Source organism: Watersipora subatra, chromosome 4 (genome assembly GCF_963576615.1).
Source record: "Watersipora subatra chromosome 4, tzWatSuba1.1, whole genome shotgun sequence".
NCBI classification, from domain to species: domain Eukaryota; kingdom Metazoa; phylum Bryozoa; class Gymnolaemata; order Cheilostomatida; family Watersiporidae; genus Watersipora; species Watersipora subatra.
In genome coordinates, this window is record NC_088711.1 from 22483331 (window position 1) to 22496850 (window position 13520).

At 35.8% G+C, this 13520-nt stretch overlaps 1 protein-coding gene across 1 annotated transcript in view; it reads left to right on the forward strand.

Moving 5' to 3' along the window:
• Nucleotides 1–362: 362 nt before the first annotated feature.
• LOC137393602 (DNA (cytosine-5)-methyltransferase 3C-like) overlaps nucleotides 363–13520 on the forward strand; it is a 36567-nt gene continuing 23409 nt past the window's right edge. Inside the window, exons 1-3 of the mRNA XM_068080231.1 lie at nucleotides 363–509; nucleotides 8842–9993; nucleotides 10662–10847. Coding sequence (XP_067936332.1) covers nucleotides 9019–9993; nucleotides 10662–10847 — 1161 coding nt within the window. The 5' untranslated portion in view covers nucleotides 363–509; nucleotides 8842–9018. The remainder of the gene's footprint in view (nucleotides 510–8841; nucleotides 9994–10661; nucleotides 10848–13520) is intronic.

The window sequence follows — 13520 nt, forward strand, 5'->3', positions numbered from 1 at the left end:
ACTGTATTAGCAAATGGAGCGCTTACTGTATATATCACTGATTGTTTATCACTGATTACTTTTGGGCCAAAGATTTAATCTTAGAGAGGATATCTTAATGAGATCAGCATCTTAGTCAGCTGGTATATTATAAGTCCATAACTCGAGTAGCATTAACTATCGGTTACCAATTGTGTGTTAACCTTTTACTAGATGCAAAAGCGTTCCCTTCCTTGGAACATCTGCCTGTTTTATTTAGAAACACTGATGAACCTTCAATGCGTCGGTTCGCCCCTTCTTCGCCAGTATTCCATAGTCAACCTGCCTGCCCAAGCCAGGCCCACAGTATGCCTATTCTAACTTCTCCTAGAGAAGTCAGCAATTATACCACTTCTCCACTGGGAAGGGAAGATAACCATTCTTCTTTGAAGCTCTTCAGTTCATCTGATCAAGACCATGATGGGCCTGGTGGAGTACTCGAAAAACCATTGCCAGATGATGATGGGAATGACGATACCTCTTGCGGACAGGTTAGTCGGTTTATTAGACTAAAGAAGGTTGTATCATAGCCTGAGCTTGTCCAAAATAATTGGTTCATATATAATTAATCATTAAAATTTTATGGAGTTAGTCGTGCAAAAATTGTTTGTCAAGTTGCATGACATTAGGCACCATAAATACTGCCGAATATGTTCGATATGAAAATCTTCATATCATCAGCAAGTTATTGCCTACTGAAAAGCTGACGGCGCTGTAGCTGTATCAACAAAAATGTAGCTGTACCAACAACAATGTAGCTGTACCAACAACAATGTAGCTGTACCAACAACAATGTAGCTAGACCAACAACAATGTAGCTATACCAACAAAAATGTAGCTGTACCAACAACAATGTAGCTGTACCAACAACAATGTAGCTATACTAACAACAATTTAGCTGTACCAACAACAATGTAGCTATACCAACAACAATGTAGCTCTACCAACAACAATGTAGCTGTACCAACAACAATGTAGCTAGACCAACAACAATGTAGCTAGACCAAAAACAATGTAGCTTTACCAACAACAATGTAGCTGTACCAACAACAATGCAGCTGTACCAACAACAATTTAGCTGGACCAACAACAATGTAGCTGGACCAACAACAATGTAGCTATACCAACAACAATGTAGCTAGACCAACAACAATGTAGCTGTACCAACAACAAGGTAGCTGGACCAACAACAATGTAGCTAGACCAACAACAATGTAGCTGTACCAACAACAAGGTAGCTGGACCAACAACAATGTAGCTATACTAACAACAATGTAGCTATACTAACGATGTAAATGCAAAGACAGAAAATTTTGCGACAGCTATAATGATCAAGTGATAAATGTTCCAGCAACATCCTCAAAATCAGCAACAATTTATGTTGCACACTCATACGTCGACATACGAGCTTAACCCTTTTGGTGCCATTTCCTCATTACTGCACAAACGATCATGTGAGCCGGCTACCATTTCTCCAGTTCTGCGAATCAGCAGTGGCTCAGAATCTATGAAACTTATCAACTGGTGAATGTGCAGAATATGTTTACAAAATATTTACAAACCTGATATATTCACAATAGAATTATAGTTAGATTGCCTACGAAGCAGTTTTAAACATATAGAACGAGTATTTTATTAATAGCGGTAAAAGAAATAGATAATGGCAAAATAATATGCATTTCGTTGCGATATTCCAAGTGATTTCGCTCGTATCTCAAAGCAATTGTTCCTCTACCGTATAATATAACTAAATACAAATTAATCCGTTTCCACCCAAAACCACCCAAAAGCAGAATATCGCAATGGAAAAACGTGTTTTTAATTGTTCAAATTTGCCACCTACATTCACAAAGTAACAAATGGGAGCAAATTGTGGTGAATAAAATGTACCATCCGGAATAAAATGTAACATTATTATGTTGCTTTTGGAACATGTGTTAGCTGCTAACGGCAACACATTCAGTATGCTATTGTAATACGCTATTCAGTACATATTCTTTTGTTACCCTAACATGTCATAACCTTCAAATTTAACATAAATGTTGAATTTAACTTAAATGAATTGAGCTTACTAATCACACACTTGAAAGTAAGTGTTAATCTTATACAAAACTTAATTCTAAATTTGTTTTCATTTTAACTGTTTTGTATTATCTTCTTTTTGGCTTTTTGCCTCGCTTTCACATTCTCTTTTAGCTAGCCTTTTTAAACTTTTTCATACTCATCTAACGAGACAGACCGAGCAATGCTGTTTTCATCCCGCATACTTCATGTTGAGAACCATTTCATATGCTTGTATCTCAGTTTTCTTCGTTTCTTAAATTTCTCATATATTGAGCACTCGTATGTCAAGGCACTGTGCATTGCTTCATAATGAAAAAAGACACTTATCTCGATTAGTGAAAAACACTAAATATAACTACTTGCAACATCTTCAACTCATGCAAAGCCCAAATCATTTGTTTACACCCATCTCTCTTGTTCATCTCTCAAGTATAACTTGAAATATTTTATCCCCCTATGATGTTTTCTAACACGAATTTGAAATATTACAATTTTTGTCATAAGAAAAATTATAAAAATGGTCTAAACTAGTTGGTACACATCTCCAGTGACGTTATCTAGCGTTGGTTTCATTGGTATACAAAACTGCTCAGCTAGATGCTACTTGTAATTTTATGTCCTGGTAACTTGATCTATCTTCTAAAATTCCCATATACTGTAAAACCTTTATTTGAACGCCATGGCGCTCTATTTTTCAAATCTTCCCTTGGAGTGGCGCTTTATTAGAGGTGACATTCAAATAAAGGGTGGCATTGTATTTTTCAAACCCCTCGTCAGAATGTTAAAAGATAAATTTAACCCATTCACAGGCAAATCGAATGCCGCCTATATTTTTCACTCTCTTTCGGGCGGTGCGATATTAACCCATTTGGATTTAAGAAATTTGTTAACTTACCTCCAACTTGTAGATCTTTAAATAAATATGCACGATAAACGTAATATATGTCTCTACCAGTTGACATATGTTGCTTGCAATTAACCTGCGATGATCTTATAGCCTGCACTGCAATTCGGAGCTTTAAAGTTTTTTATTTCTTTTAAAATTTTAACAAGTATTTTTATTTTATAACTATATTTTAAGATTGATTTGCAACAAAGGTTACATTACAGTTATTTGGTATCAAAAGATTCACCATGTCTTACTCTACTGTGTTGCAGTGCAAAATATGTGGAAATGTGATTACAAGCTCTTAAAAACTCAAGAACCAACAGTTAATCGCAGTCATCACGAAAACGCCGTAAATTGGAATCCCTTTCCAAAACGGCTCAAATGGGACGTAGTTAAACGCGATGGCTTCAGTTTACACTTTCATGCAACCTCATTCGTCGAAATATTTTCACAAATACACTTCACGCGTTCAATAAAGCCATGTCTATTGACATTATGCGTCTGTTTCATCATCATTGTAATGCTGTCACTTTGAGCGCTGATATCGTAAAACCTACGTTAAAAATTTGTTAAATTTTTTAAGCTTAGTTGGAAGGAGTGCATATCATCCTCTGATAAACATGAGGAGCCTCTTGGTCATCTGTGATAGTTGAAAAATGCTGCAGAAATTTTTCGCGCCAATTGGCTGGAAGTATGGGTCACATGATCAGATTACGACTAGACAATTAGACCTAGCTGAAACAAAACTGTAAAATAGCGAGCATCTGTATTTGATACAGGCTTTTCAGTAAAACTCGAAGTGTTTGTCATATACTAGTTTTACGAGATGTTTTATGTTGAACATTTTCTTGGCCTTTCAATTCAGGTGATAATATCACGTATCAAAACGATAACCAAGATGTTTGAGATTGTCATCATAATAAAGAGATTTCAAACTACGCCATTTTCATGATGGCTGCAGTTAACTGTTCGTTTTTTAGCTTTTAAGAGCTTGTACTCACATTTCCACATATTTTGCACCTACGACACAGCAGAGTGAGACATGGTGAATCTTTTGATACCAAATAACTGTAATGTGAATTTTGTTGCAAGTCAACCTTTAACAAGGTTGCATAAAAGCTCATTGCACTCATTGATATGTTTGCTGCAGTTTGCAGCTAAAACTGGCTTTTTATGTGCAATAGAACCGGAGTTGCGAGCATCGATTCATTTTAAGCTGAGGTCAGATTATCACAATCATGCTATCAAGTAAATCTATAAATGCTATAAATCTCCAAATTTATAAGTTTTATAAAAGTAATAATAATCTATCAAATGCTACCAATATATATTCAAGAACAAGTAACAAAAACGAACAATAATTATAATACATGCAGCAACATAAATTAACATTTTAAAGCAAATACTAACATTTTAAAAATAAAAATAGTAGCATTGTTTGCTCGGCCAGTTTCGTTCTGATTGGAACCATGTCATGTTTTTCTGGCTGTCCAATACCTTCCACAATGTCTTCCTACCTCAACCCTTCTTCCGCGCAGATGAGCTAGTCGATAATAGCGTCCAAACAACTTTTTAGCAGAGCAAAACATTTGTGCGATGCCATTTTTATTAGAAACTTGTATCGCCAATAAAGCGCGTGTCATCCAAATTGCATCAAAATTATAACATCAAAATACTTAGTGGAACATTTTTCATTGTAAATGCGAAAACCTCCCACATTCATCAAAGTAGCAAGACCGCATTAAAAATATTACTATTAGCCTAATACAGCTACTAATTATTTCTATCGTGTTGCAATCAAAGTTTTTAATGACAAAACCTAAAAACTTAGAGTTGGACTTCGATATTAACAGAAACAACATACAAATTAATTATTGATAATGTAACCAAGTCATTATTAGTACGGTTTTGTGGACACTTTTCTACTGATAACTTTCTTTTATAGGTTCGTAAAGATTAAGAATGTCAAATAGTAGCAGTCAATTAGAAATGGCATTCAAATAGAAGTGACATTCAATTAAAGGGTGGCATTCTAATTTTCAACCCTTCCCATTCAAACAGAGGTGGCGATCATGTACAGGTTTTCTCGCAATTTTGCTCTACTTATCCGGCCATATGCGTTGGAATCTGTGATTCATATCCTTTCCCTTCATTATCCTTTTCATTTCCTTCATTATCATTATCCTTCATTATCCTTCATTATCACAGCCTATCAATCAAGGCTTGCTATTGGTCAATTGTCTTACAGCATAACTTTCACGAACAGCTTTCATTGTTTTTTCATAAGTAATTCAGACACGCTGATTCTGATTTTGTACTCAAAATAAATATTGGTTCACTAACTTTCAAAATCGTTTTTTGTTTTTGAATGCTTTTTTACAGCGATTCAATATCGGCGTCACAAATAACACAATCGGCACAACCAGCCCTGCCCATAAATATGTGACGTAGCCTAGCTTTTTAGGGACGGAAGTTGGAGGTGTTTAGTCCGATCTAAAATGATAGAGATGGATGTCTTAAAACCCATTGTTCTCTACATTTGGGCTTCAAAATAATCTCAGTATTTTCTGAAAGGTAGATAAGCTATTTAACATCGCTCGTAGCTTATTACAGGATGTTTAATAGGCTGAACGCCGAGAAAAATGAGCTCAAAAAAGCGCGATTTTATTACAAGCCAGCGCTTTTTGAGCTCATTTTTCTATCTTTTTCTATTTTTTATCTACATAATTTTGTATCCACATAACGTTCTACCTGCATAGAGTCGTACCTACGTAGAGTTGTACCTTCATAGATTTGTACTACATAGATTTGTATTTACATAGATTTGTACCTACACAGAGTTGTACTTACATTGAGTTGTATCTACATAGTTGTACTTACATTGAGTTGTACTTACATAGAGTTAAATCTACATAAAGTTATATTTACATAGAGTTGTATCTACACAGACTTGTTCTTACATAGAGTTGTACCTACATAGAGTTGTATTTACATAGATTTGTATCTACATAGAGTGGTACCTACATAGATTTGTACCTACACAGAGTTGTACTTACATAGAGTTGTACCTACGTGAAGTTGTATCTACCTAGAGTTGTATGTACATAGAGTTGTACCTACATAGAGTTGTATTTACATAGATTTGTATCTACACAGAGTTGTACTTACATGGAATTGTATCTACACAGAGTTGTACCTACATAGAGTTGTACCTACATAGAGTTATACCTACATAAAGCTGTACTTACATGGGGTTTTACCTGTGTAGATGTGTACGTACATAGAGTTCTACTTACATACAGCTGTACTTACCTAGAGTTTTACCTACATAGAGTTCTACCTACATTAGATTGTGTTGTGAATGTAAAAATCTGGCGACTCTTAAGGTTTTTTATAGTAGAAAAATTGAACTTGTGAAATCTATCACAAAATTACATAAGTAACCGTTCTTTAATACAAAATGCCATGAAATTGCTTTCAACCTTTGAATTGGTCTAGGAACTGATACCCATAATAATCGACATGTTTAAAAATGCTGATGTTTCCATTATTTGTGTAGTATATGCTGTTTCTTCCAGTCTTGACCTGTCTGCTCAAAGCATACCGTACTAGAATGGTAGCTGTAGTTATCTATCAATGACTTTCAAGGAAGTGATATTGCACTGAAGATTAGGTTAATCAGTGTACGGATATGAGTCGGTATGTAGAATGGTCTTTCCATGATCTATAGCTTTTCAGCTAAGATATTTCAACAGACAGTGGTGATCGATGCTGATCGATACGACGTACTCTTTGTATCTGCGAGTTTTACCGAACTCACACTGATCTGAAGGACATCAATGACTTTGCGCAAGAGAAAATAATATTATTTTTACATTTAATGTGAGTTTTCTCTTCAAAAATGAAGCAAGCTCTATAATGTGTTTATGAAACCAAAGTTGAAGGCCATTGATTGTTGGTTATGCTATAGCCATATGCCTACCAACATTAATTGGAAACTTGGCACCACTTGTCATGTATTCATATCAAGCCGATACACGAGATGACTAGAACATGGATAAATAAATAGTCTTCAGCTAGTACCGCTCCAGTAAAGATTGCCAGAAATTATATCCACACAATATAATCGATACAATTTAAAAGATCGATCGTGTTGAGAAAATTTTGATTATATAATAAAATCTGTCTTGAAAAGATTGATCCAATTGTATTAAAAGTAGCTGTAAAATCGCAATGCTATAAATATGGCCAATAATTTGTTAATTTTTAAAGTTGGATTATAATCCATTGTCGCTGTGTGTTAGTTATGCACAGTGGCTATTAGTGAATATTTACTAGGAATGTGTTATTACACCCAAAATGGTTAAATTAGTTCCGACAACGTCGCTTTCTAAAAATTGTAGGCTATTGATAGCTGGTTACAATTTAGCTATGCATCTACTAGCATCAATTTGTGTTTATACAATTATCCGCCGTACAAATATTTCACTGTGTGATGGAAACTTGGTTGTATGTACCGTATGTACCGTATGTACAACCTTTTCTTCGTATTAGTAATCATTTTAGCAAAATGATGTTCTTCTTGTTACATGCCAAAACATAAATGAGATGACAGAAATCAAGCATTATTAAGTTGAATATAAGTGTTGTGAAGGTTGGTAATCTAATAGTACTGCTGATAAGTTGAGGTAGTGAATTGTTGGTTGTAGTAACAGAAAATTCATAAACTGAAACATGAAGGTGGATGTAGTAATGCATGTTGGTGTCACGGAATAGAAAACAATGTTTGTTCTACGTGAATAAAAGTTTACTCATAAAAAGTTAATACTTTTGAAGAATTTTTCATTAGACTCATGATGTGCAGCATCATGGGTTATGGGGAATCATGATAGACAATCATCATTTGCTGTGCAGCAAATGATGATATGACCTAATATTTTTTCACGTTGCCACTGGTATTTAGTAGGATTTGTGATCCTAATATTTAGGTAACTCCCTATATATATATGTTCAAGGAATGCTGGTATATACTAGGACTGATTAGTGAATTACTGTAAAGCTGATCAGCCATCTTTTAAAGCTAAGTCTGATAATTTTATGAGGTTTGTCACTGCAATAAATCCAAACTAATCTTGAACCATAATAGCTCACCTAAAATAGGAACAAACATCCAACTTAACATAATTTGTTATGTCATGTTCACAGCAGTGGTGCTTTGCTTGATGTCTTAAATTCTGAACCTCTGGACACAGAAGATAAGAGTGCGCAATAAGGCTAAGCCATCTTAGTGTGATGATGTCATGGAGATGTTTAGTTGTGAACTCTTGCAGCCACTTCAACGCCACTTGAATATTTACCCACAATGAAGGGGTTCCTTTCATAGTTCACTTGTGAAATATCACATGTCGGCTTACCTTACTCTATTGTGGCATCGCATTGTCTGTAATTTTATTATAAATAGTCAAAAGAAATGGAAATGTCTCGGCATATTCTCAATAATTTTATCCCTATTGTAACTATCTTTTCTATACACCACTGGTGACCTGCCAGATGTCTTTGACACGGGTGTCACCTGCCTTAAAGTGTTATTTTAACAGCAGCGGCAGTGTGGCAAAGCAGTTACATGCTAGGTGGTTGTGGTGTCATGTACATGCACATCCAAGATGCCAAAGGTAATATCTTCATCACTGTATTGCTTGTTCTCACATAGGAACATGTGTCAGTTTGCTATCATATAGATATTAATATTTAGATTGGCTCTTGTCATATGAACGGAGCAGTATTTATCTAGTTAGAATCTGCTAATAGTTTTAATGCGAAGCAGTCATTTTCCATCTAATAGTTGCTTATTTTAGTGTACTTTTTTGCAGGTAAATAAATTTCCTAGGCCCACAAGTTCACGCTCACGGAGTCGTCGACCTGTTGAGCGGTATCAGGTAATCCATGACTACCGAGGCAAAAAGAACACTGCTATAGATTTGATTAGCCGAAGACAGTCAGCAGACAAGCAGGCTAAAAACTTTTCTAAACCCAAAGTTTTTTCAAACATGGCTGACTCTTGGAGTTCCACTCGAAAACATTGCAACGACTCTTCAAATAGAACGTGCAATGTCAATAAACCAGCAGAAGATTCGTTGAATGAAACTTTGATGGTGCCCGATTCGACTACTGAGCTTTTGTCAATCTCTTCTCCATCCTCACCGTTAGATTTGAACTTGATGATAGCTGAGCAGCCGCATAAGTCCATCTCTCTGTCTGCAGACGGGATGACAAAGGATAATTTGTCGAAAAAAACTCTTTCTCAACTACCTTTAGGAGAAGCTTCTTTTACGTCTCCTGTCATGTTGTCCCCTTTAAATCTACACTGCAGACCAGCCCAAACATCTCCTATTTCTCCAAACGAACAGCGAAGGCCATCCCAGACTTCCCCTAACCTTTACAGAGCTCTCACAAGGAAGCTGCCACCACCAGATGACAGCATAAAAACATTGGAACATCCTGAGGAAAAGCTTACTTCAGTTGATACATCGATGGACTCCTTGTCAGAAGTTCATATTGTAGAACAAGCGTGCGAGGAAAATGAGAGCGAAAGTGAAAAGTTTAGAGAAGCCTTTCCAGCGAGCAGTGCTGTCTCAAAATTGTCAGTGGAAGATTCAAAAGTCGAGCAAAAACCCAAAAGCCAGGAATGTTCACTTGCACCGTTATCTCCATGTGAGTCTCCTCCGGAGCCACCTAGAGAAGCGGATACAGCTATTATTAGTCGGCGTCGCAGAGTTTGCCAAACTGACTTTTTCCGAGTTGTCTATCCTGAACCAAAAAGAAAAAAGTGTGTAGATCCTGGCAGACCAGTTTTAAAGACCAAGACGAGCAAGGAACAAAGGGTGACAACTCCAGCTCAACTAAAACTTTGTAAAGATAAAACTAACGTACCTGCGGTAGACATTCTGAAACCGTCTGCTGATTCTGCTCAGAATCTGAAAGCCTTAGCGAATAGTAGCCAATCATCAGCAGGACTGGATGAGGTAATGTGTTTCATTGGTAGTTATTTTCTCACTTCTAAAGCGCATTCATACCATTGTTATCGCAAGCTAGCAGATACCTGACTAAACCTTTAATGACATAACTTTCCGTGTAATGACAAATCTATTCTCACCGTGATGATTAGCCATTTCCTATCACTCAGTCTTAGCTTGTTTTCTATAAAAACAAAGTAACCCCACTAGTTTTACCCTTTCTCTCAGTAGCCAAACTATGATTGTTATTGCAAACTAAAAAGGTCTAGGGGTTAACCAATTTTTCTGATGATTTAAAAAATAAAGGCACACATTTGTTTTCTGACATTCTAGCAAGCCATACAAGTGCAGTTGGTCTAGCTAGTTGATGCATCATGATCAATCAATAAGTCTTTTTTTCAGGGCATGCTCAGTGGCCTTGTGCCAATCTAATACTTCCTCAAACATTCAATATAATAACACTAATAGAGCTGCCAAGAGCGTTGCATTGTGGTTAAGAAACTATTTGGGTTCTCTAACGTGATGTGGTTCCGTTTCGCATTGTGACACTAACGCGAAGCGGCAAAACCGATTCAAATGCAACCACCATGCTCGTAGGCAAGAAACTTAATGCTAGCTGTACAATCTCAAACATTAATTTTGTTTGAAGAATTAGAGCTGTTGTTGAAATATTGTAGAAATCGCCAAAGAATCAGGAAGAAAAGATGGATGGAAAAACAGTAGGGAGAATTGTGTGGGCAAAACTGACTGCTAGAAGTAAGGCCTGGCCCGCTGTGACGATCAAAAACACTTTAGCAGCGCAGAGTCCCGCTAGCGCAGACAGCCAGTGGGTCTTTTGGTATGGAGAACACAAAGTCTCCGAGGTAATTGCAGCATGCGCTATTTATTTACCTTTAAAATACACTTTTATACCTTTGTTTCGTTTACAAGTGTGAGTTCATGAAACTTTGTATAGCTCGTTTTATATAATGTATGTTTTACCTGCATACAATTATTTCCTTCTATCAGTAGTGTACATGTAGAGCTGTGTTAGTACTGCCAGTAATATGGCACCAAAGTAGGTGGTATCAGCAGTAATGGTCTGATTGAAAGGATCTCTCGCTAGCTGTTATATTGAATAACATTTCTGCATTGACATACAGGTACAGATAGTGTAGGGTGTCTGTTTTACTGACTATATTATGGAGTGCCATTTGTAAAATTTTGTGATATCCACAATATAAAAACTTTTTTAGTATATAAGTTCACATGTTTAATATGTGAAAATTCATGTTTAGTATGCTAACTTACATATTTAGTATGCCAACTTACATGTTTAGTATGTGAAAATTCGTGTTTAGTATGTCAGTTCACATGTTTTATATGGCAAGATTCATGTTTAGTATGCTAATTTTCATGTTTAGTATGTGAAGATTGGTGTTTAGTATGTCGAAATTCATGTTTGGTATGCTAACTTTAATGTTTTGTATTGCGAAACGCGCATGTTCGCTATTCCGCTGCGATCCTGTTTGATATGCCAATACGCATGTTTGTTATTCAACTTTTATTTTATATGCGATCTCCTTTTTATTACATTTCGAAGAAATGCTCCTAAGTCAATCGTGCCCTGTTTTACACGTAGCCCGCGGCCCATCGATAAATAGTTGGCAAACGTGGAGAATTTCGATCAATAACCCTGGGGAGCGAAGACACTATAGCGAGATTTCCTCACTTGCGTACATCCGAAGCTAGCTTTGCCACACTCGTTTAATAGAAAATTCTTTCAAATTCAAAAGTTGCTTGACTTTGAAAAAATGTAAGAGTCAAGATTCTATTAAGACTCAACATTCTATATATGTGATTTTTTATCACAGCAAGTGAGTATTGTAGGTTACTGTTCTGTTTTGTAGTAACAACGACGTAGAGTTCTTCAACGACCTTTTTTTATAATATATTGAGGAAGTTCGTTATTAGATGTTATTAAAAGTTAGATAGTTATTGAGGAATTCTCCAAGTTTGCCAACTATTTATCGATGGGCCACGGGCTACGTGTAAAACAGGGCGCGATTGACTTAGGAGCATTTCTTCGAAATGCAATAAAAAGGAGATCGCATATAAAATAAAAGTTGAATAACAAACATGCGTATTGGCATATCAAACAGGATCGCAGCGGAATAGCGAACATGCGCATTTCGCAATACAAAACATTAAAGTTAGCATACCAAACATGAATTTCGACATACTAAACACCAATCTTCACATACTAAACATGAAAATTAGCATACTAAACATGAATCTTGCCATATAAAACATGTGAACTGACATACTAAACACGAATTTTCACATACTAAACATGTAAGTTGGCATTCTAAATATGTAAGTTAGCATACTAAACATGAATCTTCACATATTAAACATGTAAACTTATATACTAAAAAGTTTTTATATTGTGGATATCACAAAATTTTACAAATGGCACTCCATACTATATGGGTAACATTTCCAAATTGCCCAATGGAAGGAATAACATAAGCACTTCTTTATACATTTGTTGTTTTGAATTCACAACATTTATGCCAAAATTTCTTTTAAGCTGATCTATTGAAGATAACTTGTCTCATTACAGACTAGTTAGTTACTTAATATGTAAGGACAAATTATTTTAAAGCATTCTAGGCCGAAAAAATAGGACTGTTATCAGTTGTAGAGATTTTATTGAGCTATTATCATTGTTCAGGAGTTATTTGGTGACAAAGTTTTAATTCTCAAGCATAGGCCTTTCAGCAAAAAAATAAAGTAATAAGTTATCAAAATATTAAGCTTAGGTCGTGAGATCCTTACAGTTAATCTTGCGTATACAGCAGCATATTTAACACGATCAACATGCTCTCAGCGCTAGTATAATTGCAACAGTACAAAATTGAAAATGGTGACATTGCTAATAGAAAAATGGTGAAAAGTAACTTTTCTAGGCGGAAATAGAAATTGAAAAATATTTGTCTATGTGAACATACACAATATTCATGCAAGTGTCTCATCAAAATGGCGACCGCCTGATATAGTTTGTACAGTTTACTGGCATCGATCATTACCCTACAGGATGAAAATATTTGCGGAGTTGAGTTTCACGCAAATCGCCTTTTTCATGCATATTCGCGGACTAATTTATTCGCGGAGGAACACAATCACTCTCTATTAAGAGTTAACTCTATTGCAGCTATTAATAGAGTCAACTCTTCGCATGCGTACACCGCATGTTTAGGTTTGTATTTAGCTGACAACTAAGAGTCAATCATGCTAAGCTATAAATTTCTTGCTGCGTCCAGAGGTTTTCACAAATATTCATCGCTTTGGCGGCCTTTGATGAACCAACAACTCGTGGTAAGTAATGAGTTTTTTCAAAACCATTTACTAAATTATTAATTGAATTTTTCTTTCGTAAAACGCAATATTTATTTTTTCCATCTCAACCACTTCGTTATTCATTTTAGTGTTAGAGAGGAGCCCAATAATCTGCGCGACCCATTTTCAGTAAAGCTAATACCGGTTGGTCATCT